Genomic DNA, 27,110 nt, shown 5'->3' on the forward strand with positions numbered 1-27,110 from the left:
GAGTTTGTTGTGATTTACTTTATCATTCTAAATTAATATTTACTTTTGTACCTAATTTTGTGTTTTGTACTTTTGATTCCTTTTTCTTAGAGGGTCCCACAATTTATTTAAGTTTCAGCCCCAAAACACATGGATCCACTCCTGCCCACACTTTAGGTACCATCACCTGGTACTACTCTGAGGTGCCCCCCTCAGAGCCCACTCCGGTGGCTGGAGCTGCAGATGACTTTTCCACCCCTGCCCTTCTGTGCTTCCTGTAGAGCTCTCCTCAGCACTGCAAGGGTCAAGGAAGGGCCAGCTGTTTGAACCTCTGCCAAAAGACAGTGTTTCTCCACATACACTGACAGGGCTCATGAGGAAGAACGACCTGGACTCAGGACCAAAAGTATGCAAGGCGTTAGGAGAAAGAAAAGATCAAGAAAATGGGGCCCTTAGAACAGCCCTTAAGCTTCAAGACGAATCTTTTGGCTAATTGTGGGTTGGATTATACAGGCAGTCATGATTTCATTAAATGTGTGGTTTTTTTTTTAACTTATTGATTTGAGAGAGAAACATCAATTTGTTGTTCCACTTATTTATGCATTCATTGGTTGATTCTTGTATGTGTCCTGACTGAGGATTGAGCCCATAGCAATGGTGTATCAGGACAGTGCTCTAACTAACTGAGCTAGTTACCTGGCCAGGGCCTCATTTAATGTCTTTTTCGAGCACCCATTATGTGCCTGTGAGATTGCCCACAACACTGACCTTTACTTGCACCATTTTTCAATGATAACATCTTTCAGAGCACCAACTCTTAGAAGTTCTTGAACCACAACCCTTTAATCAGCTGTATGGATTTTACAGGAGCTGGTTTAAGAAAGTCAAAGAAACATCTATATTCTGTATGATCTTTTTTTTTTGTAACAGTGTTCATTTTATATAAGCTTTACCTGCCCACAGTAGTTCTGAACACAAGAGAGGAGGGTTGACCCATTGCAAAGAAGATCAAGAATAATGGAGCCTCAGAAAGAAAACCTAACGGCAAGTGTGAAGAATGTACCCAGCAGGAAACCAGAGTGAGGGCCTTTGGAGGAGGGGCAAATACAATTTATAAAGCTTTAGAGAGACTCAAGTCAGCCTCTCCAGTGTTTGGCTTCAAGTGTCAGAATAGGTTTTATAGGTCAACAGGGTTCTAATGATTATCCAGGCTTTCCCCCCTTCAATGGGGAAGGCCCCAGTTTTATGGAATTACCTGCCCAGTCAGCAGGCTGGGTGTTAGAATTCGGAGCAGACTGCCCCCCCTCCCTAAAAGCAGCAGGCGGCAAAATAGGTCCGGAAATTCCTGAGCATTGAGAAGCCAGCACTAATGCAATTACCTGAAATAAAAGAAGGGGTCAGATAGGAAGGGGCAAAGGTTTTTCCTTTTAAAGTAAAGAGCCAGGTAAACAAAACCAGCTGCTACTGGAGCCAAGGAACTCTCCTCATTAAATTTTTAAGAGCCTAATGATATAAGTGGCTAATTGTAGTACAATGCTGAAGACTGAATCTAGGGTCCTGGAGAAGGGGGAAGGGGAACTAGGGTTAAAACCAGGCTAGCAGAGACAGAAAGGAGATGAGACCTGCCTCCGGCAGAGGCTCCCTAAATGAACAGAATGGAATTAGAGGAAGAGGAAGATTATTTGATGCGGGAGTCTCTAATGTTTCTGTCAGTATCCCAATGAGATGGGCTTGGGAGTCTAGTTGGGGACAGTTTTAAGTTTATATGCTCATAGGATAGCATCTGGAATAAGTTTTTTTTAATAACTAATTATAGGAAATTTTATGTGTTCGCTATGAAAAGGTATACAGCAAAATATTAACAATGGATCTCTCTAGGTGTTGGGCTTATCAGTGGTTTTTCATTATTATATTTTAATGTTGTTTGTGTGTATTTTCAAACTTGTCTATAATGAACCTTATTTCTTTTGCAATAAACAAATACAGGGCAAACTTTACTTAAGATAAAAGGTATTAAACTGGAAATAAAATTTAAAACTGAGGGCAAGAGAGTTGGTAAGTGGTTCCATTTACTTTGTATATTCTGCCATCTTTGCTACCTCCCCAGATGTGTGCTTGATGTGAACTGCTAATCTACAGGCCAGCAGAAGGGGAGACGGTTGCTGGTATTGAGCGAGACAGACTATTTGTCCACACAGAAAGGTTTCAACCTCATTGAATTTGGAATACTTCACAGAGAGGTTGTTTCCGTACAGTCTCTCTTGGCTTCAACTTTAGTTGAACAGCTCAGTCACTGTGGAGGGAACCTAAGAGATGCTGAAATTTCAAGATGTCTTGTAGGAGGAGTATGACTTGCCTAAAAGTATCAGTCTTAGTATTTCTAGAACCAACCATTGTGCCAGGGTTTATGTAGAAGATGTCAAAGTACCTCTAATTGATGGATTTCCTTTCTCTCTCCCTTCTTTCCTTCCCTCTATTCTTCCTTTCCTCTCTGATTTACTTAGTCTTCTGACACCTTTGTAGCCATTACTAAATTAATTAACTCTTGTAAGAGAGACTGATTGGTAGCTAAGAGTTATATTTATCATCATAGTGAGAAAAGCAGAGAAAACAGAGAGAGTTGCCCCCAGGTCACTAGATAGTCAGTTGGAATTCAGTTCTGCTTTTACCTAGTCTTATTGAGAAATCACCATCTTCATCATTTTTAATAATTAATTCTACCAAATTGTTACCACAGGTTATCCCACCTCCTTCATATCCAAATATAAATTATATCCTGGGCCCATTACTACAGGTAGCCACTATCAGTGAACCAAAGCTCTGTAACAGGCAGGGATTTTTAAATAACCAATGATTATTGACATTGAATGCTTTGTTAGCAGTTTCTAAGGGGTTAAGTACAACAAGCTAAATGTTCAAGTGTTCCCAAAAAAGGGCTTAGGTATTTATCAGATTCATACATATGGTTAAATTATCCCCTCTTAAAAGTGATATTAAATTCTGGGAGACCAAAGTTCCTGTTTCCACAGTACATTATAAATGTGGGTTTAAGGTTGCAAATGAAAGTTGCTGAAACTTCTCAGCATACTAGGGGGCTTCCTCTGACATCCAAATGTGAATTTGATTCAGACTGAGGTTATTAAAAAGACACCATGTTGGTCAGGTTGGGGATGGAAGGTATTCTTAGCGGGGTCAAAGGTAGAGGCAATGTCCAGGGTCATATTTGAGAAGCATTTTAGAGGGTGACTTACATCTCTGTTAACTTATTTTATTCTCTTGAAGAGCTCACCTACATCCATGGCTCCATTTATTACTTATAAACTGAAAAAGACACCCAGGTCATCATCACCTGTCATAACTCTTCTCTGTACCTCCTCTTTATTTCCCCAACTACCTGTTGCATATTCCCTCTTTGATATTCTCTGCATCCTTGATAGTTCAAACAGCATTGTTCATCTCCTTTGACAAACCTAAAACCTAGTCTGACTGGCCTGCATGTCCTTGACAGCAATATTCTCCAAAATATTCTCTCTCATAAGCTCGTGGTCATCACTGGCTCCCTTCCTCTTTTTCTTACACTCCACAGAAGTTTTATTTTATTAGTTCTTCCTTTACAGGCTCTCACTTTTACATCTTTCCGTGAACTCCCTTACTTAGACCCAAATCCCTTCTTACCTGCACTGTTGAGATAAGATAACCTTGTCACATGCATTTCCTGCTTGGAGCTCTCGCCTGCTCCAATGTAATTCACAGCCCCAGAAAAGCCTGAGATCACCTCAGAATGATTGAATCCAGCTTGTTAGGTTAAATGTGGGGCCAACAACAGGCTCTAAAAAGTTTAAGTCAAAGTTTTTATGGGCATTCTCCCCCTACATGTTAAATGAAGGAGGAATTGGACTATTTCTTGAGTCTAAGAAAATAGCTATTGAGTGAACAATAACAGGAAGCATATTTTAGACCCATGTTAGAAGAGCCTTTCATGGATTCAAGCTGTAGTATGGTGGAACAGTACTCATAGTATATGTAAGTGGGTTCCCTGTCCTACATAATCACTTTTCAGGGATGATGTAGCAGGCTAGCATGCTTCAGACCACATGACCATAAAGTTCTTTTCAAGCTCCATAGTTTTGCAACACTCCATCCCTCCCTCTGCCTCCCACCTACTGGGATTGTCTGTTCTTGCTGCTCCATACTTCCCCCATTCCAAATCCTACAGTGAATGAACATGCTCTCCTTCCCCAGACAGATGCTCCCCTGCTCACCCCATCCCATGGTGTTACAGTCTAGCTTACTGCCCCCTTGGCTCTTAAGTAACCTGGAGGCTAGATTTGCATATTGAGTTCCTTTTATGTGCTAGATTCTGTGCCCAGCATTTTGATTTCTGATTTGATGGATACAGTAGCCCTGTAAAAATACTATAGTTTCTTGTTAAAACAATTTTAAAGAAGGGGAAACACAATAATCATATAAGTAATAAGTTGCAAAGCTGGGATTGAACTAAGGTTTTCTAACTCCAAGTTCTGTGTACTTGAGAAAAGAAACAAAAGGAAGGAGGAGAAGAGTGAAGAGCCCCTCAACCCTGGACTGGCCCATGGGTTGTGTGGAATAGGAGGGTGTACATTGAAAAAGTACATCTGGCATTTTTTATCTCAATAAGTATTTAATTGTATGTGTTGCCAGCAACATTTATAAACTTTGATGTTTAAAATAGATACTAGAGCTAACAAAGAGAAAAGAGGAAACTATAATATATTTGATTAAAACATAAAAGAATATTTATTACAGTGCATTTTATCATATGCCTAGTCATCATGTAAAAAGCAACAACTATTCATGTTCTTCAGTATGTGTTAGATTAAATTGCATGAATTATTTTTAATTTTAACAGTATATTTTAATATGCCTGGCTTTCATGTTATATGCTGTGTAATCACAACTTTTTTAAAAAATCAAGGGTGCTAATAGTGAAGTACTAATAGGAGGTAATGGACATGCCTAGCACTCTGTGTTGCACATTATAAATGTTTATTGGACTTGAACATCTGTACCAGGAATGAGGTGAAAGGTCATGTCATTGTTTTGTTTTAGTCCCTAAAATAAGTAACCACAAAAATTTTCAAAAGCATGTACCCTATGATACAATTCTACTTTTAGAATTCTATACTCACACTAATTTAATCAGTCCCATATTGTTTATAACCCCATCTTTGTGAGCTGAAAATTAGAGAAATTAGAAGAAAAAACAAAACAAAAACCTAAGAGTTGTTGAGTTCCTACTGTGTGCAGACACTATAGGTTTATGTACTTAATTTTCAGTTAATACTGAGAAGTAGATATGTTCCCTCTCTTTTAAGAATAAGAAAACTAAGGCTGATAGAGGCCAACTGTCTTGTGCAAGATCACTTAGATAGGAAATACCTGATTTGGAATCTGAACTCGGATATCTCTGGCTCCCAAACCCATACTCTTTCCAACATACCAATGTTGGATTCTGTGGAAATGTCTGAGGTAGTGAAGGGGGCTGAATGGGTGGAGTTCATCTCCTACCTTCACTTCAACCAGAGCACCTGCTTTATAATTAAAGAAAGAATTAACCATTCTACTACATCATACATTGGTATGGGAATTTATAATTAAAGAATTTTCACATAGTTCAATAATGTGTACTGATAGGTTGATGTCTCATTTAAAATGAAATAGTCTCTCATTAGCCATCAGCCAAGAAGGCCTGAGTGGGTTGGAAAAGGCACCCAAGAGTCATAAGCATTGATTTAAATGGATTTAATTTGGAATTTTGCAAAGAGAGGGGTGGGGAGGTTTGAGATAATGAGTCACTTAATCCTGGGCCAGTCTCAGCTTTGACTTTGAATAAGAATTCACAAAGAGCGTACTCACAAAGCTGGATGCAACTGTTGGAGTCAAATGTTCACAGTGTAGTATCAGCACAACTTGATGTTTCGCTGAAGCTACCTGACAAAACCTGGACACACCCATGAGTGCCTTCTCACTATTTTAAGAGAGGGCTCCTGGACTTTAATCTATCTGACTCATTTATTTGTTTATTTATTCATTCATTCACTATTCATTTACTTTGAAGATAGTAAGAGAAGGTTGACCACAAGAAATTTTGCCCAGGGAGGTGAACTGGAGATGAAACCTTGAAGACTCACTCACTACACTAAATCACATTATTGTGGTTGGTGTTTGTTTTCTTATTTATAAGTGTGGAAACCTATAAAAATGTTTGAGTATTCTTTCAAACCTCACATACTTTTATTACTTTAAGGTATGGGTAGGGATGATATGGAATGAGTGTTAAATTACATTCCCTAGTGGGGGGGAATGTAACCTTTTCTCCATTTCCCTTTTCTCCATTTCTCCATTCTCCATTGTTTTATGGATTCCTGTCTATTTCTATAGAGTAAGCAATGAAGTTTCTTGTGACAAAGGTTGAAAAAAATCACATTATTAGCCCACAAATGGAGATGAAAGGAGACTAGACTTTGGGTGGTAAACACACAATGCAATATACAGATAATATATTATAGAATTGTACACTCAAAGCCTATAAAATTGTATTAACCAATGACACCCCAATGAATTTAATACAATCTAAAAAGAAGAACAAGTAAAAAGTGTATTATTTATTTGAAAAGTACCCAGGATCAAACTTTTTAGGATATAAGAACCCAAGTGAACCCTGGACGGTTTCTTCAGGCAACAGACACCTCTGACTAGAGAAGTGTATGTAGTCTTCTGCTCAAGATTTTATCTGATTCTTATTTTATTTTTATTCCAGTTGCTACATTGATGGCCGAGTTGTCAAGGTGATGGACTTCCTGAAAACTCGCCTGTTAGATACACTCTCTGACCAGATTAGGAAAATTCAGAAAGTGAGTAAAAGTCCCCTGGGAAGAAGAGGAATCAGTTTGGGGATGAGGCAAGGAAAAGGTCAATGGGGCCCAACTGAATGGCAGCACTGTGGGAATCAGAGTAGAAAAATAGTTAGTCCGGGTTTGCATGGTCCAGAGCCCCCCCTCACAGTTGACGATTGTTTATTGTTTTTCAAATGGAGAAGGGTTTGAATGTGATATACCAAGGTTCAATAACAAATATTTTGTAATAGTTTGCTTCTAAATTGTGAGTTTCTTAAGTATAGGTTTACTTTATATTCTTTTTTAAATGCAGGGGTTTATTTGGGGTTAGGTAAAGAAGAGGATGATTACATTTATTAAGTGAAATTTTGATCTGGGGAACTGGCAATTTTGAGCCATATTTATGCTATTTCTAAATGTCTTAAAACCAGCCAAGTAACATCTTACTTTTGTAGAGATGTGAGGAAAGCCATATTATATTCAGCAATTGCATGTAGGTCCTATTAACAAGACACCTTTGGTCAATAGTTCTCAAACTTGAGTACAGTTAAATCCCCAGAGCTTGCTCAGGAAGTTATTCTGACCTAGTATGTGTGGAGTGGATCCCAGACGTCTCTATTTTTAATAGTTTTCCATTAAGTGATTTTACCCAATGCAGATCACATTTTGAAATACACTGGATTAGTTAATTCTGAACCATGGAGATCTTATGTCTACAATTTCCACCTGTCTCTACAAAATGGTGATTTCACATCTTTTGTTGCCTAGTGGGGTCCTTTTCCAGGGAATGGGGACCTTTTGAACACTCAACTATCTCTTGATCAGATTAAACAAATCTTTGCAGAATAATAGCAACAGATAGGCCCCCATTAATATGGGATGAATAAATAAGTGAATGTACAAGTGAATGAAATGGTTCGTGTATTAAATTAGCTGTGGAATAAAATCCTATGTAGAACAATTGTAGAAAAGTACTTTTGATTCACTTAAGTGGAAGTCTGTACCCTTTTTTTGCATTCATACTAATGTCATACATAGAATTACAAATATCATTTTGAGTCTCCTTGTTATCAAAGACTGGGAAGCCTCAGGACTTCTGGACTTTTGCACCCAAGTCTGATCTGTCTCAGGATCAGGTGCATTGCCCAGCACTTATCTGTCACTGCCTTCTACTAGGCAAAGCCTTGAGAAATAAATGACTTGAAATATCTCTGTCAGTGTTTGGCATTCATTTAGTTTTTAATATTGAAATATTTAATATTTGCTGAGCACTTAGCAAGTACCAGGCAAAGTACCAGGTGCTGGAATACAAAATGGAATAAGGCATGGTGTCCACCCTTGAGGAATTCACACTTCTAAGGTTTAATCCTTACTCTAAGCAGGTTTAGAAACATATTACTTAATATGTACAGTGTCAACCTATTCTTTCTTTCTTTTTTTTTAAGGATTTCATTCCCAGGGTAGCCTTTCTTCCCCTAGCATATCGCAGGTCATGTGGTTTAGACCCCCTCACCTTTCATATCGATAGTCATGACCTCCTCTGGCTTTTGCTTTGGCCCTGTTGAAGACATGGTTGGATTTTTTCCATGGTGGGACGGTGGGAGATGGGACATTGGAAACCCAAGAAGAGAACCTGCATCACAAATAAACTTTGCCACACCACAATCTCTGGTGCATAGATCCTTAGAATGCTTTCCTTGCAATCCTGTGGAAGAGCCTAATTTCCACCAACAACATTTGTCTTTGCTTAAGTCAAAATATAAATGGAAAGCCCCACATGAATCTGATCCCTGGAGCTTTGAACATAACAACCCAGCTGATGGTACAATGCCAACCTTTTGAATACTACAGTTTTCTAAGCATATTGTGCTTATGTGGAGGGGGAAATTTTATCGCATTTATTTATTTATTTGTTCTTCCATTCAATAAATATTAATTGAGTGCTTACTGTGTTCCAGGCACTATTCCAAGTGTTTGTATTACAGCAGTGTACAAGATGGATAACTCCCTGTATTTTTTACTTCTTGGTTTTGACCTGATCACAGTGGAAGTAAAATGATTCAGTGGTATCATGGTATTGACTGTGAAGGTTTTAGCTGTGCCCATATAATTTTTAAAGTAGAACAAAAAGCTCTAAGTCAGAACTAAGACAAAGGTGTTGGAATTAGGTTCTTTCCTTTCTCCTCACAACCCATTACTCTCCACCACTGCATACTCCTTAACCATCATGGAATGTTCAAAGACTGAAATTAATAAGCTAAGCTCACTTCCTGATTTGTGAAGGCAAGGCCAGAGAAACTTAAGGAAAAAGGCTCAAACTGCACATTTGAGATTCAGACCTTTGAAAACATGTCTGATGGACTTGGATGGGGAGGGCAAAGTACAGTGTCAGAAAGAAATAGTGGAGCCTCTAAGACAGTGGTTCTCAACCTTCTGGCCCTTTAAATACAGTTCCTCATGTTGTGACCCCTAACCATAAAATTATTTTCATTGCTACTTCATAACTATAATTTTGCTACTGTTATGAATCATAATGTAAATATCTGATATGCAGGATGGTCTTAGGCGACCCCTGTGAAAAGGTCGTTCAACCCCCAAAAGGGGTCGTGACCCACAGGTTGAGAACCGCTGCTCTAAGAGAAATGACCTACATGCAGAAGAGATGGCTTGTCTTTGCTACACGATGCCTGAAGCTTCCACTGGATGACTCAAAGGCTCTCAACAAGAAGCATCAGAAGGGCTTGTTGATTCCTGAGTGTGGCAGTTAGTTGATGCAAGCTACTGACCAGCACCTTTGTGGGACTCATAACAGGAATACCTTCATATGAACTCTTGATGTAGTGGCTTTCTCCCAAGGTTCTAAAGTCCAATAGATGCCCAGGAGAGAGCCAGGTGGAAATGGCATCACCTTTTCTAATCTACCCTGAGAAGTCACCAAGACTGATGGAAATTCAAGGGCAAAGGAAATAAACTCCTCTTGATGGGGGAGTGGCAAGATTCTGGAAGAGCATCTAGGACCAGAAATATTTTTGCAGTTATTTTTTGAAAATACTGTCAGCCAAAGTTCCATCCTCCCTGTTTCATTTAGTAGCCTTCATTCATTTCCCTCATTAGTTTTCTTCTTCCAACTCTCTCTAACAAAACTCATGTAGATATTGCCTTAAATGGGTATCTGCTGGGGGTGCGACTGGATCGCAGATTCTCTGAGACTTGACGCACAGGACAGATTCTTCATTTGCTCCAATGTCAGGGCCTTCAGGATGAGTCTCTCTCAGCAAAGCCCAGGATGTGCTAGATACTTCCCTGCCTTGGGGAGATGAGAGCTGGGAGAAGATCAGAGAAGAGAAACCAAGCTTTGCCAGTTGAAATGTTGCTTTTCAGTTCCTGAATTCCCCCGTTGGGTAGGAAGGGGTATGGGAAGTTAGAGTTCAAAGTGAAGACTGGGGCAGAGTGGCCAACTTCTTTCTTGTAAGCCCCAAAACCAGTTCAGAGATGAGCCAAATAGGATTTTAATATGTGTATACCTGAAGCCCTCACCCAAAAGCTATAAATGATATCTTTGTGTGTTTTTTTTCTGTACTTTGGGAACTTCAGAGAAGTCCTAATAACACTTCCCCCCATGCTGATATCCCCAGGCCCACAGTGATAGAAAGGGGCATATTTCTGACTAAAACACAAAGTGGAATTGGTTAGGTAAATCAGTGGTGAAGCTGTTTGAATAAGACATAGGATACAGGATTTGAAGTCTGGTGGCTTGGGTTGGAGGTTAGGCTTAGTTGTGTGACTTCGGGATATTAACTTAATTTCTCTGATTCTGTTTCTTTAAGAGCACTATCTTCTTTCCCTCTCAGGAAGGTTAGGAAGGTCATGTGAAGTCCTGTTCTGTTAATTGCTATTGAAAGCTAGTTCTTAATGCTATTACTATTGTGGTTTTAGTTACTGCAGTTATTTTTAATAATTTATGTAACTGGAGAAGCTTCATGCTACCTTTATCCTCAACTTGTTTTTTGTCTTGCTTTTTTCCCTCTTTCCTCTTTCTTTGAACCCTGGAAAATACGATAGGTGATATTTTTGGCACCTGAAAGACAGTAACTCAATTGCTGAAAACAGCTGTGGTTTCCAAATTTAGACACCACTTATAAGAACTGTCAGTTTTCTGAGCAGTGGGTGAATTGTGATATGAACATCTGTATGATGCTTTTGAAAGCTAAACAGAGACAGTGTTTGGACACCAACTTCTTTGGATGATCCCCACTCTCTCTCCCTTCCATTAGAATGAGGATAATCATCTATCTGTACTTTGGGAGATGAGTCAAGGGAAAAGGGTTGAGAATCTAACAATACAGGCAAGAGTCAGATGGGAAAGTGAGAGATGTTTAGGATATAGTACAGATGGTATAATGTGGATAACTGGGCTGACTCCAAAACAATGATATAAGAACCAAGAAGAACCACTTTGGCTTAAGTCATTTGGACTCAATGATTTGTGTCATCTCCTAGAGGAATCAGAGGAGGAAATAATACTTTTTGATATTATTTTCAGCAATTCAATAAGCACAGGAAGGAGTTGGTGAAATCCCAGTCATAAGGGAAGTATTTCCAAAAGTCTATCCATATGATTGCATTTAAAATACTAAATAAACTAAACAATTGGCTTCCCTAATAGTTTCTTCTTTCTTCCTTCCTTCCTCTCTTCCTTCCTTCCTTCCTTCCTTCCTTCCTTCCTTCCTTCCTTTCTTCCTTCCTTCCTTCCTTCCTTCCTTTCTTCCTTCCTCCCTCCCTCCCTCCCTCCCTCCCTCCCTCCCTCCCTCACTCCCTCACTCCCTCCCTCCCTCACTCCCTCTTTTCTTCCCTTTCTTCCTTCACTTATCAGTTGGTTATAATATTCTTAGTATTTTTTCAGACCCCTGAGGATAAAATGGTAAATAAGACTGATGTGGTGGTTGTCTTCGTAGACCTTATGGTCTAGTGGAAAAATAGTTAATGAAGCAAGCAACAATAATAAGGTGTGATATGTCCTATAGAGGGACATAACAGGTGCTATGGGTGCCCATAGAGGGAAATATCTACTTTCGAAGGGAAGAGAAATATAAGAAGTCCTTCTAGGGGGAGTAACATTTAGGCTAACACCTAAAGTATAGACAACTTCATATTTATACAGTTTGTCTTAAGGCATGATCAGAGGACTCCTGATTGTAGATGTATATGGTAGAAGGAATGGTTTATATGGTTCATAATATAACTATGATCATTCTTTTGTTAATATCATCATTGCTTATGGTTGCTTATTCTATTTAATAAAGATGAACTCCATTGAAGTCTCAATAAATGCAATAACATTGTGCCACTTTTTCCAATATATCTTAGTTGCAGGATCATGGAAGTAGGTAAGGCAGAAGAATATTTAATTCTTTTAAAGTAATTAATAGATCAAAAAAGAAACTTTGTTCTCAACCAATCTTCCGATTTACCTACTTATTTGAGCCTGTTGTATATCAAGGGGGAAGAAGGTAAAATAATAATAGTTATTCTTCAGGATCATAAAATAACTGAACCCACAAGGAAAAATGAGGACAATGATATTGTTAACCTTCTATAATGAGAAAACTGCAAAATGAAAAGATATAGGGCAAGAACAGTAGTATCACCAAAAAAATCAGTATTTGATTGATTCATTCATTAATTCACTCATTCATTTAATAATGTTGAATGCTTATTTCAATGTTTCAGTTCCTACCCTAGTGTTTCTCACTCAGCATGTGCTCAATAAATGTTAGAGGGAGGAAGGCAAGCAGAGAGGGGAAGGTGAATGAGCAGAGTCAAATAATGGAAGAAGTGTAACAGAAGTAATGTCTTTGTCTCATTCACATTTGGATTTAATAATGGAAGAATATAATCTACTACTGACTTTGTAGCATAGTGTCGAATAGATAGAAATAGATTTAGGCAGCCATAAATGGGCTCTGTCTACATGTAGGCACAGCAGGAGATTGTCTTCTGAATATGTGTGTAGGAGTGAAGCAAAGATCTCTTTACAGCTCAAAGTAACATTGCACTCTGTTTGCTAATGCTGGATATTTCATTTTAGAAAAATAATGTTTCATTCTATAGTACAATGAGGATATGAAATGTAAATAACCCAAGAAGAGGTAAACTACATAAATTTAAAGACCTACTATGGTGCTAATCTATATATATAAAAGCCTAAGCTACCGAACAACTGGTTGACCGATTGCTATGATGCACACTGACCACCAGGGGGCAGATGCTCAATAGCCAACCTCCTGTGGCCGGCCAACCTCCCACGGTCCCTCCCCCAGGCCAGACGGCCCCAATCAGCCGATTGCCGGCCAGGCCAAGGGACCCTACCCATGTACAAATTCTTGCACTGGGCCTCTAGTCTATCCTATCTAATAAAAGACAAAAAAGGTAATTGACCGTACCTTTGCTATGCTTCCCATTGGCTAATCAGCGCCATATGCAAATTAACCGCCATCAAAAGCGGCGGCTAATTTGCATACTGCAGGCAAGACTGGCCAACGCCAGACGCCATCCAGGCCCCGTGTGCGGCCCTGGGCAACCAGGCTTAGGCAGCGCGATCGCGTCACCTAAGCCCCACCCCAGCTGGGACCCCTGTGTGCCGCCTAAGACCCCGCCGCCTAAGCCCCGCCCCCAGCCGGGACCCCCATGTGCCGCCTAAGCCCTATGCGCCTAAGCCCTGCCCCCAGCCGGTACCCCCGTGTGCCGCCTAAGCCCCACACCGCTTAAGCCCTGCCCCCAGCCGGGACCCCCGTGTGCCGCCTAAGCCCCGCTGCCAGCTGGGACCCCATGGCAATCCCAAGAGCAGGCAAGTGCGGAGGGCGGGCGGCCGCCAGGTGGGCCTGTTCCTGGGATCGCAGGCAAGTGCGGAGGGTGGCCGGCCCCCAGGTGGGCCTGCTCCTGGGATCGCCATGGCGATCCCAGAGCAGGCAAGTGCAGAGGGCAGCCCTCCCCCAGATAGAAAATGTGCATATAAAGCAATCTTCCTCCCTCCCTCCCTCCCTCCCTTCCTCCCTCCCTCCCTCCCTCCCTCCCTCCCTCCCTCCCTCCCTCCCTCCCTCCCTTCCTTCCTTCCTTCCTTCCTTCCTTCCTTCCTTCCTTCCTTCCCCAGTCCTTTTCTGTCCTTCCCTCAGTCTTACTGAACAGTTTATCCACAGACAAGTGATAGGTTCCACCAGCCCCACAGGTAATTTCCTCTCGCTGAGGTAAACTCAGTGCACATTTACCCCGGTGCACATTTAATTTGCACACTACTATCCAATACACTATCTGCATCGCCTATACTTATTAACCATTATTTCATAACCCATATAATATTTATATTCCTAACTACCCAGGATTAAGAAGGCTTTTAAAGAAGAATACTGGCTCAGCCAGCATGGCTCAGCGGTTGAGCATCAACCTATGAACCAGGAGGTGAAGGTTTGATTCCCGGTCAGGTCACATGCCTGGGTTGTGGGCTCGATCCCCAGTGGGGTGGGGCGGGGGGGGGTGTGCAGGAGGCAGCAGATCAATGATTTTCTATCATCATTGTTGTTTCTATCTATCTTTCCCTCTCTCTTCCTCTATGAAGTCAATAAAAATATATTTTTTTAAAAAAGAAGAATATTGAATATTCCTGGTGAAAGAACATTAATTTAATCCCCAAATCAGTTAATATAATTTGGGGTTCATCTCTTAGAAATCAGGAGTGAATGATAGTTGGAACCACAATATTAGATAATATCTAATGTTACCACAAAATTAGTGGAAGATGACAAGGTCTTTCAGGGAGTTGTTTGCATTCATTCACTGGACTTCATTTATATGTTTCATGTGCACAGGCTTTTGGTCCTGATATGTGCAAGGCATGACAATGTGGAGCTTATGTTGCCCATGGACATTGGAGGAATGGCCCTGGGAACAAATTGCTGTTTGGGCAAGAAGCTTCTTCAGAAGGGAGAGGCAACTTGGAGTGACTTACCAATGTTTACACATGGAAGTGGGGAGATGTCCTCAGCGAGAGGAAATTACCTGTGAGGCTGGTGGAACCTATCACTTGTCTATGGATAGACTGTTCAGTAAGACTGAGGGAAGGACAGAAAAGGACTGGGGAAGGAAGGAAGGAAGGAAGGAAGGAAGGAAGGAAGGAAGGAAGGAAGGAAGGAAGGAAGGAAGGGAGGGAGGGAGGGAGGGAGGGAGGGAGGGAGGGAGGGAGGGAGGGAGGGAGGGAGAGAGGGAGGGAGGGAGGGAGAGATTGCTTTATATGCAAGTAGCTGCTGCCTAGTCTCTTCCTCCACCAGAATTTACCCTTAAACAAGTCATGGCTTTGGGATTCTGTGAACTTTCTTCTTTATTGTTTTGCATATGCTCATAATTTCCTTGCCTCCCTGGTGACTTTATATTTTCTGTGTATGTCTTATTTTAATTTTATGTTTTTTTTGCAATCACATTCAATTGCTTTTCTGTGGTTTGAGATAATAAGAGCAGAGAATGCAATTTTAAATCCTAAAAATGACGCAGAAGCCACAAATTAAAAATTGATCTAATACCAAAAGAATATGGGCAAAATGTAGCACTCCGGAACAGGGAGATGATAAAAAGAAATTATACAGAAAAAATTAATGAAACTGACAGAAAGTGCATTAGACAGAAGAAATAAATCAAGAGAATGTGTTGAGAATGGCTGAGCTCAGAATAGCTCGGCTTGTCTGACTTAAGGACATATTAAATATGGACGCAGTTTAGTCAGTAGAAGCCTCTAGGTCTCCTCAAACAGGAAAATTCAACTAGAAAGTGGACAGAGTCCTAAACTGCAACTATAAGTATTTGATATTTGCTGTTATGGTTTTGAGGCTGTTAATTTTCTTCTCTGAAATTTGGCCTTTTCATCAGCAAAATACTATCTCAAGTGATTTCATTATCTCATTTATTTCACAAGTATTTAATAAATGTTCTATAGGGTATGCAAAAAAGGAAAAAATGCTTGTAGTATAGGAAGGAAAACAAATAGGCAAACAGAAAATTATAAGTTGGTATAATTAGGTCAAGGTCAGAGACAGGTTCAAAGAATTTTGGGGCCCAAAGGAGAAAAGTAACTTTCTGAAGGTTTGAATAAAGTTTCACACAGGAGATAACATGAATTAACCCACAAAAAAAAATCAAATGGATATGGGGAGAAGGTGATCAGTGAACACCTAAAATAAGATTGTGTAGTTGGAAATGGTGAGTCCATTTTGTGTAGTAAACCAGAGGTATTGTGGTGAGGGAGGGCAGAAGAGGTCACTAAGGAGTTTATGAAGTATCTTAGATACCAAGTTAATTAAAGCGGTTGGCATCAGATTCCAATGGCTCAGTGGTTCTCACTGTTATTTCACGATGTCTAACATACTCCCATGGACAAATACATACAATAGACCATGGGTTGTGTGCAGTTAATGGCTCTGTAGTTTTTCTCCCAGTTAAGGAATCATTTCATAATTCTGATAAATAAAAAGAATGTTACTGTGACAACTTAGAATCCTTTTTTTTTTTTTTTTTTGGTAAATCATTCCCCAGATCACTGCTCTCAAAATCATTACAAAAAAGTTACTCTTAGTGCATCTCCTAACTAATTACACAGACCTCTGTGATCACACACAGCAGTGTGGAAGTGGACTTGTCAGGAGGACTGAGGAAGAAATGGTAAGATCTAGCACTCAGAACAGGGCAGTGAGGAAGGAGAGGACAGAATGGAATGATCCCTACCTCTTCTAATAGGAGGCAGCTTACAGTAAAAAATACACAAGAAGAATATAAAGAAACATCGGAACATTACTGAACTCTAACCAGAACCTCTTGTAAATATAATATGGAACAAAGAGGCAGAGGCACCCCCAAGAGGAGCTCTGTGCATAGGTAAGGTTTAAGAAGCTTCCTGAAGCTTTGAACCGATGATACAGGAGATAAGTTCTGGTTTCTTAAAGGGCTACTGCTCTTCCTGATGTCCTGGGGAAGGTTGATTTCTGAGTAGATGAGAGGCTGGAATTAATGGACTCCAGCTTCTTTTGGAGGGTGGGCCTCCTGCCAGGGCTGATTAGCCAGCTGGCCTGTCCACTGCTCCTGTTTTATTGCTTCCTTTCTCATTAAGGAAGGTGTTGGGTTTGGATAACCATAAACAACATGTCTGCTGCTACAAGGCTACCATCTCTTGCACAGTCAGTGGCTGAGACCAGGCTCTCAGGAGTCATTTTTTTAAAAAGACTTAGGTCACAGTTTTTGAGAAACAGGAAAAGGAAGTCCAGGTTTGAAACTATGCCACGTAAATGGTTATTTTTTTATTTTTACTGTTTTTCCTTTAAAAAAATTTTTCAAAGTCGTTGAGAAAATAAAACTTTTTAAAAATCGGTGCTGTTTTCCTAAACTCTTCTTTCTTTCTCACCTCACTTCCTTCAGCATAGCCACACGAATAGTCCTGAGGCCTTCAAGCCCGAAATATGAGGGCAGAGAACTGGGTTTCCCTTCACCCTGCCCCCAATCAAGCCCAAGGATTCTGATCAGCAACTAGTCACTTGTGAGCTGTTCTGTGGGTGCCTCAAAACTCCCTTGTCTACATGGGCCCAATGGCTGAAGCCTATTTAGAATGAAGAGCTTCTGAAAGGGAGCGAACCACTTCGCTCCTCCACCTTCACATCAGTAATCTCAGCATTTGTACTTCCCCCTCCCCAGTCAGTGTGTTTCTTAAAATAACCTTCATTGGCACATCATTTCTCACCAGGAACATACCTTTGTTTATTCCAGTCCTGCAATTTTCTCTCTTCCAGCACAGGGAGAATCATATTTACGCAGAAAACCGCAGTGTTGAACTAGAGCCCTCCGTTTCTTAGAGTTTCACTTTCTAAGGGAATTTTGCAGGTGGTTCCATCTGGTTTTCCTGATTTCTTTCGTTCCTAGTCTGCCCTTACCGATTTCCTCCCTAATCCCAACCAGCACCCAGCCTCAGTACCTCCCTACCACCTCACCACAATGGTCTTCTCTGCTCATGATAGTCATACAGTTCATCAAGCTTCTCACCATGTTCCAAATGGTAAATGCTCAGAAAATCCTTGTTGATCTGTACCAACTACTCCCAGAACCTTTAATATGAATACTTTCAAGGAATCTCTTTTCCACAGAACATTTCATATAACGTTTAGATTTTGTATCAAAGTTCTACCTCACTGTGTATTTTTTGTTCATGTGGCTTCTCTAGAAAAAGACAAGAATTGCTTCTGTGTTGAGAGTGGATAAATGAATTACTCTGAATGGGAATTATGTTAATGTAAATGATCCCTGTGCATTTTAAATTTTAAATGGACCTCTCTTTGCTACTTAGCATACATCTGGCCCATTATCTACCATGAAAAGCATTGTGTCCAAAAGAAAAGTAATCAGCTTTAATGTTAGATTAATCCAAACATAATCCTATGTACTTTGGACAAGAAGAGTGATCTAGGTAATTTTGATTTATGCTTTAAGAGCTTACCATATACCAGGCACTTTTCCAAATGCTTTATAATTATTAGGTAATTTAAATATAAAAAAGGCACATATACCATTTTATTGGGATATAATTCACATACCATAAGAGTCACCCTTTAAAAGTGTGCAATTAGTGACTTTTAATATATTCACAGAATTGTAAAATCATCACCACTGTTTAATTTTAGAACATGTTCATCATCCCCCAAAGAAACCCCATACCTATTTGTAGTCACTCCCCACCTCCTCTCCTCTTCTCCCTCTCCTTCTCCAACCCTAAAAAAACACTAATTTGCTTTATGTCTCTATGGACTTGTCTATTCTGGGTATTTCATATAAATGGATCATATAATATGTGGCCTTTTGTGTCTGGATTCTTTTAGTTTAATGATTTCAAGATTCGTCATACTGTAGTATTTACCTTTTTGTTTTGTTTTGTTTAACCAAACCCCTTTTCTCTAATTGTCTCATTTCAATATCTGTCTTTGAGCAAAATTAAATCCTGAATATCCTAGAAGTCAAAGACAAAAAGAAAAACACCATTATTTGACTCAGTTTTAGTTAGTCACAAAAGAAGTACAAAGTTATCAAGAGCACAGGTATTTTTCTAGCACAGGTATTTTTAAGGGGAATCATTGTAATCCTTTAGTGTCATTATATGGCTCTATCTTTTGATCATTTAAGGTGTTTTCCTTGCTTTCTTAGTTATAAAGTGTTGCCCTGGCTACATGGGTTCGGCACTTCGAGTCATTTGAGAAGGGGAGGAGAACTGTCTGTGACATCCTCAATAACTCTTCTTTTTTTTTTTTTTTTTGGTGCAAGGGGGATTCTTATTTAATCTTTAACAGCATTCTAATTTGATCTCCACTATTAATTCCCAGGGTTTTTCTTCCATTTTTTATTGCTATCTTACTTTCATCTGAAATTTTTGAAGTATTTTTACAACTTTCTTCCTTAAAGGGTCAAGCACTTTGCCATCTCTGATTTGAAAATAGGTCTCAAATAATATAAATTATCTAGTAGATGGCAGGAGGGGGGATGGAAAGGCAGAGAACTGTACCGAGGAAGAGATTTTTAAAAAAGAAATCTCTTTGCTGATGTCTGCCCATGAGTTTGAAAAGAGGAAAGTTCTGACATACATGTAACTCTCTCTCTCTCTCTCTCTCTCTCTCTCTCTCTCTATATATATATATATATATATATATGCAAAGAATTAATTAAGATCTTATTCCTGAACTATAGCAAACTATTATTATCAGTTCATGCAAAGACCTGCTTTAATTTTCACCTTCATTTCTAATCCTCACTCACATGCACCTCCCTCAAATGCATGACTTCCTTATGTGTTTGATATATGTCTTTAAGAGACATGTATCTTTATATACTGTTTAGTGTTATTGGGTGTGAATGGTAATTATATAAATAATATTGGTCCATAAATATTATATTGTTGCTATTTTTTTTAACTTATCACTAACCCTTTAAAACCTGTTCATATTGCTGGATTTACATTGAATTTATTGCTCTAACTTGTGCATAATATTTTATGATATATATCCACCACATTTTACTTTCCTATTCCTCTAGCAACAGACATCTGCCACAAACATAGTGAACATTCTCATACTTGTCTCCTTAGAGACCTAAGGGAAAATAGAGTTGGTCTAAATGTACAGGAGAGTGATTGGTGGGCCATAGGACCTTACTAAATGCACTATCATTTATCCAGTGCCTCTTGTGCATAACCAGCATCTTCTCAGTCCCACCTCCTGCTCTGGTTATCTCTGCAGAGATCAGAGATAGGCAGGTGCACAGGCTGCAACCAGTGTAGTGCTGGTATGGTGCAGTAGAGCCTCACTCCTCAATGAAATGGGGTAATGTTGGGTGGGGATAAATAGTCACAAGGCTACTCTTGATCTTTGGAGGATAAGAGCCAAAGGATAGTTCTGAGACACAGCTCTTACCAAGATCCCTGTGGGATTGAGTACAAGTTGCCAGCACTGGTTGCCAATTTGAAAATGCTTCCTTGTACTGGTCTCCCCTTCCTTCCTATTTCAGTCCCCCAGTTCCTCATTCCTGCTGATATTACTTCCCAAATGAACCACCTATAGACAAACCTTTGTGTCAGCTCTGCTTTCAGAGGCTAAGCAGTGTACAGCATTATCCCTAAGTACTGCCAGATTGCTTCTCAAAAGATCTGAGCTCTGATTGGGATAGTTTGGCCAATCTCCAACTTGTGGATCAGACACTCGGCCATTTCAAAATGTCAGAGGGCCACCTTTTGACAAAAGGTTTTGCCTTTGCTTAGGAGACTGCTCCTGTGTAGGATCTTTCACCTGTGAGTCAGTGATTTTTCTTTTTATGCTTACTGCAGTTACCTCAAAATGTGGTTCTAATATGTACACATGCCCTGGTAATTGTAAAATACTTCTCCCAGACATTGATCTCTGTGGGCTCTCATGATTGATGACTTTTGATGCATGGACAGTGCACTCATCCATGGATTTGCTGTACCAGAGTATTAAGAATATTTGCTTTTCCCCCTAGCTGGCTTTGCTCAGTGGATAGAGCGTTGACCTGCGAACTGAAAGGTCCCAGGTTTGATTCTGATCAAGGGCACATGCTCAGGTTGCTGGCTCGATCCCAAGAAGGGGGTGTGCAGCAGGCAGCCGATCAGTGATTCTCTCTCATTGATGTTTCTATTTCTCTATCCATTCCTCTCTTAAATCAATAAAAATATATTTAAAGACAAAAAGAAAACTTGCTTCTCAGTGCTTGTTAATAAGGAAATATCATAGATTTATATCTTCCAGTGAAAGGTGTTGCAGTCAGTTTATGTCCTGGAATTCGCACTTGTTCTCTTGTCACATTGGAGTAATTTAGGGAAAAGTGATCATTTCTTTTGGTGGACATGTGTCAGTATTAATCCGTGTGTGTGTGTGTGTGTGTGTGCACGTGTACATGCATGTGTGTGCCAGGTCACTGTATGGGGTGCATTAAAATAAAAAAAGCATAGGTCATTACCACCTGGGAGTAAGGGATTGCAGGAATTTCCTTAAGGGATGTGTGTTTCTTCTCATTGGAGAACAGCTTTTAATAATATCACTATTCCTTTCTGCTTTGTTGTGTGAATAGGTGGTTAATACGTACACCCCAGGAAAGAAGATTTGGCTTGAAGGTGTGGTAACCACCTCAGCTGGAGGCACAAACAACCTATCAGATTCCTATGCTGCAGGATTCTTGTGAGTAACACTTTCAATTTCACTTCCAGGGACTTTGAGGAAAGAAGGATAGTGAGACTTCCATAGTTGCTCAGTATTCTGCCCTTGAGAGGGAGAGTTCATGTTGAAAATTATTCAGCCATTTATTTGTGAATATGTTTAGCCATTCAATAAAGCAAGATTAGAGACTTCTCTAGATATGAAAATGCCAGGCACAGGCATCAAAACAAGATAGTAGCAACAGTAGTCATAAAAGTAATAAATAATTTATTTAATGTCTCCAGTGCAAAACATAGTGCTGACATTTTCTCATCTAATTTTCACCATACTCCTGGGAGATGGGTAAGAGTAACACAGGGTTTTTGCCCTCTAGGATCTTAACATTGGAGGAAGGGAGACAAGATAAGTAAAGTCATAAAGATAAGTGCCATAATAATAATAATTTTAATTCTGTTGTGCTTAGTGTGTGCCAAGCACTGTCTAAAATGCTTTATATATGGCTAATAATTTAACAGCCAGTGAAGTAGAAACTATTACTTTATAATAAAAGCCTAATATGCAAATTGAGCGAATGGCAGAACGACCGGTCACTATGACATGCACTGACCACCAGGGGGCAGATGCTCAACGCAGGAGCTGCCACCAGCCCGCAGGCCCCAGGCCAGCCAAGGTGGGTGCCAGTGGGCAGCCCCCTGATTGCTCCGCAGGTTGCCCTGCAGATTGGCCCTGATCACCGGCCAGGCCTAAGGACCCTACCCACATGAATTTCATGCACCAGGCCTCTAGTTACTTTATAACAACCCAGTGAGATAAATACTATTATTAGTTAGTAGCAGAGATTGGACTCACACCCAGGCAGCGTGCTCCAGAGCCCAGCCTCTTTGCCACTACATCAGACCACCTTTCCCTGAGCCTGTCTACAAAAGAAAAGTAATAGACATGCAAAGGAATCAAGGATTTCTCTGACTGGGAGAATCAGGAAGGGCTTCCTGGGAAAAGTAGCATTTGAATGGGACAAAGAGAGATTACTCTAATTTCTGTTGGTGGAGAATGGTGGTGACGGGACGGGGAGCATTCTCAGCTGAAGGAACAGGGGAGGGGAAATGTGTGTGACAAAGGCCTTGGCATCTGAGGGAATGTAGGAAGGCTGAGACTAAGGAGGGAGTTTACCATCAAATCATGAAAGGCCTTGAAGATCAGGCAGATGAAATGAAGCCTGTTGCGTATTCAGTGGCAAGCCAGTGAAGGTTTTGGAGGAAAGAGACACCTTCTGACCTATGTTTTAAAACTTTGGCTTTGGCAATAGTACACTAAAGAGTTTGGAGAGGCAAGGGATGGGAAAATGAACTTGAAGGTTATTGAAGTTTTCTGGAGAACAATTTAAGCCAGAAGAATAAGGACCCCTGACTGGCCTGCCAGTGTTACATAGCAGGGACAAATCCCTCAGGACCACGGGCTAACCTGTCCTGTCTAGTCTTACAGTCCTGGCTTTTGGCTAAGCAAGGTCTTCCTAAGAAGCTTAGTTGACACATTTGTGAAGGAAAAATCAAGTCAGTCAGATAGATTTGCCTTTACAGATGGAATCCTGCAAGTGCAGATGAAGATAATGAGTCAATGTAATATACTGTGATACCCTGGGTCTTCCATCTATGTGTCCTCAGCACTTAACACTGAGTGGCACAGAACAGATGAATGACATGGAGTGAATCAGCATTTGATAATGTTGCTGAGAGTCTTCTTTCAAAAATATATTCCCCACCAGGTTTCACCGTGAGCCCGGAGGCCAGGGTAAGAAGCCAGACTAGCAGTCAGTACTACAGGGGACCTCTTGGCATCAGCAGTGGACTAGCTTTTGCTCAGCTGTTGCAAAAGAACTCTGCTGCAGAGCCCAGCAAACAGCCCCAATGCATTCAGTGTTTTCATGAACATTCTTCTCTTTAGGGGATGATGTGAAATGAGAAGTACCACAGACCTTGATGGAGGGAGCTGGAGAGAGACCTATCTTTAATGAGCATCAGCCAAATACCTCTGCAGTCATTTTGCAGAACACAGATAAACATAGTTGTTTAGATTCTAGTCATAGTTCAGACACCCATTGCTTAGTTGGCACAGACTATATGAAAACTAGCTCTTTCTGCTCCTGGTTTTCCTTCTTACCTCTTTATCACACATTTGCTCACAGCTCTACTGGCAGCTATCCAGCATTGTGCCCTTTGAGTTCAGTTCTCTTCAACGGGCATAAATTTCTTCCTAGAAAAAAAAAAGTAAAGCATTATAGGAAGTTCCAGAAAGTTAGCAAGAAATAGAAAAAAAGGTATTTTTTTATCCTCCCCCCCCCCAATATATGGTATAATTGTGAGCTTACTGGTAAACATATCCATGCAATCATGAGTCAGAATTCTTCACTGCCAAGTATTCAAGGGTACTTTTTCCCATCAGGGCTTTGAGATTCTTTGATGCACTACAATGTACCCTTAGTGTATACTACTGTGTCTCCAGCTTCTAGTAGTGTCTGGCACATATTAGATATGCAATACACTTATGTGGAATGAAAAATACTGGCTGCAGTAGCATCCTTGGTGAAATATTTCAGTCAGCTTACCCCTTTCTCTACTTGAGCATAAAAGGGACACTTAGAACATCATGTATCTCTTCATCTCAGGGCTTATTATTACTGGAAGAAGGTGAAGATAACTTCAGTACTAACCATCCACTCTGAAAAGCCAGGGGGAAGCAGAAGTTCTGGCTATAGTCAATTTTGACTGTTGTGGGGATGTGCATATTGGATGTGGGTTTGGAGAAGAGGATGCATATTCTTTCCTTTTGTGTTAGAGTTCCTTCAAAACCTCCCCATATACTAGCAAAAACTCAGATTTACTAGTTAACATTTATTTGCATTTATTTATTAACATTTATATATATATATATATATATATATATATATATATATATATATATATATAATCTTTGCAGGTGACTGTGCTAGGCTCTGTAGAGGTCACAAGTAGGAATTTGATACCATCCCTATAAATGTGTATGTACAGGTATTTACATACCCAGTGCTTTACAAATGACTTACATAGTCATAGCACTTTTTAAATCTATCCTCTATGTTGAAAATAAGGCCTGGCATTTACAATTGATTAATTAATGTCCTTGAATGAATAATGAATGAACAAGTGGGAACTTTTCACATATAAAAATACTAAAATATGGTCTTGTGTTGACATCAGATGCTGGTAGATATAGGGTCTCACATATACATGATGACATATTTACTCATCACCCTGTTTCTTCATTCACTCAACAAGGACAGGGCTAGAAAGGAGAATAACACACATGTGTTTTTATAGATAAATACTTGTTAGATGTAGGCCCTGTTGTATTTGCCCTATTTTCACATTGAAAGAACACTGAGTTAGGAGGCGTCCACCCAGAATTCGTGTTATAGTTCTACTATGAGATATTTAGTACTGTGTCTCAAAGGAAAAGCCAAAGCTGTTGTCCTGCTTTCATAGGATTGCCAAATTAATAAAAAATAATAAAGGCAAGTAGCTTAGGCGTGATGTTTCAAAAGAATTTTTAATTCCCTGAGTTGCAATGTCCCAATTAAAACAAACAAACAAAAAAGGTTCTATTATATTATTGTTAAATTTTCTTTTATATTTCAAACTTTTGTTTTTGTGTTTTGTTTTGTATTTGTAACTAATTATCAGTAAATATTTTTAGCTTTTATGAGAATAACATATAATTGTCAATGTGAAAAATATTTGAAAATATCAATGATATTCATTCATAATTTAAAAATTAGCAATGCTCTTCATTTCAGTAAGGGAAAACTTTCATTCTATAAGTCACTGGTTTGGAGCTCCATATGGTTTCAGATTTGGGAAATCACAACTATGCATAATATGTCTCTAGTATGCTGAATGGTGATTTTTAAAGTTCCTAGGATCTAATTTGATCCAGATCATTTTCAACACAATAAAGAGTATTGAGCACCTACACTGTACTAGGAACAGTGATGGGTGTTTTGGGTACAAAGCTAAAACATATGTCTGTTCTTGATGAATTTATAACCAACTGGGAGACAGCAGAGAAGTAAGCAAGTGATTGTCATTTAATGGGCTGGAAAAGGGTCTGGATAAGAGTTCTGAGAGTACAGAGGAGGAAGGTTCTACTTTGTGGTGGCAGAAGTTAGAAGGAGGCAACACTTGACTAGTAGATTAACAGGTGGAAAGAAATTTGCCAGATGAGATGGGTTAGAGGAAGAGAGGAAGGGAATACTGAGCAGAAGTTAAAAACATGTCTAAAGACTCAGGTAAGCATGTGAAAGCATGGTGTTATTTGGGCAGCCAAGAGTGGTTTTATGTAGCTTAGAGCCTGGGAAATGGGGGTTAGGGTGAGAGAAAAGGAAAGAAGAGGTGACAAATGAAGCTAGACACATATGCTGAGAAAATATTATGAAATGCCTCAATATTATACTGAGAAGACTGAATCTCTCAGTCATATTTCTTACACTTATATTATTACCATTAGAAGTTTCCCTATGTTTCAGAAGTAGAAAGAGAAAGAGAAAAGAATGAACTGAATTTGTCAATAATGAAGGCAGAGTTAGCATGGGTGTTGGAAGAACCCAGAGAACAACATTTTTGAAAGAAAACATGCCCTGGAAAGTGGGTGTTTGGCATAGTGGGGTATGCAGTAAGTGTTTGAGCAATGCAGGTCCTTCACTGTGATATGCATGTGATGGTAGCACACTTCAATCCCTGTATAGTTATATGGTGAAGACAATTATTATTGCATCGACTGCTGATGGTAATATATGAGGGATACAAATGACTGTCCCACTCTTGCACAGATCATAGGAGTATTTGAATTAGAGACACATGAAAACCACATGCACAGTCATAAGGTGTAAGCAGGAGAGTTCACGTGATGAAAAGTATAGTGTGTGTGCTCCTGTGATTGTGTATCCTGTGGCCAGGGGGTGATAATCATGTTTACAAGTGCCTATGGTGTTATTTTAATATTAAATATTACAGGAATAGAAGATAAGTCATTAGCAACAAGCTATTTATGACCAAGGGCAATTCATTTTACTCTCCTGTATCTCTGTTTCTTTTCCTGTAAAGTGAGAGGTAAAATTTGATAATCTCTAAAATCTCTTCCAGCTGGGTATTCAATGCTTAAAATAATCTCCTTTGAAGTATGAGGTAAATTTGGTGGTGAGGGTGGTTAGTGTATATGTGTGTGTGTTAGCCAGACTCTGTAGAGTTTGTTATATGCTATTTAAAAATGTATTGATGTAGCTTTTCCCCCCTGCTTTTTAGATGGTTGAACACTTTAGGAATGCTGGCCAATCAGGGCATTGATGTTGTGATACGGCACTCATTTTTTGACCATGGATACAATCACCTCGTGGACCAGAATTTTAACCCATTACCAGTAAGTGTGAGATAAAGATTCCCAGCTCCTTCTCCATGTCATTCAGTTCTTTGGATCATGCCTTGTTCAA

The 27,110-nt window shown here is 39.7% G+C and overlaps 1 protein-coding gene across 1 annotated transcript in view; it reads left to right on the plus strand.

The window, feature by feature from the left end:
• Positions 1-27,110, plus strand: part of HPSE2 (heparanase 2 (inactive)) — a 541,259-nt gene that overhangs the window by 392,471 nt on the left and 121,678 nt on the right. The window contains exons 7-9 of the mRNA XM_070432547.1: positions 6,779-6,872; positions 21,507-21,613; positions 26,926-27,040. Of these exons, the coding sequence (XP_070288648.1) occupies positions 6,779-6,872; positions 21,507-21,613; positions 26,926-27,040 (316 nt within the window). The remainder of the gene's footprint in view (positions 1-6,778; positions 6,873-21,506; positions 21,614-26,925; positions 27,041-27,110) is intronic.

The sequence above is a fragment of the Myotis yumanensis genome, unplaced genomic scaffold, assembly GCF_028538775.1.
Source record: "Myotis yumanensis isolate MYYU_CA2020_CCGP unplaced genomic scaffold, mMyoYum1.0.hap1 SCAF_13, whole genome shotgun sequence".
Classification (NCBI taxonomy): Eukaryota; Metazoa; Chordata; class Mammalia; order Chiroptera; family Vespertilionidae; genus Myotis; species Myotis yumanensis.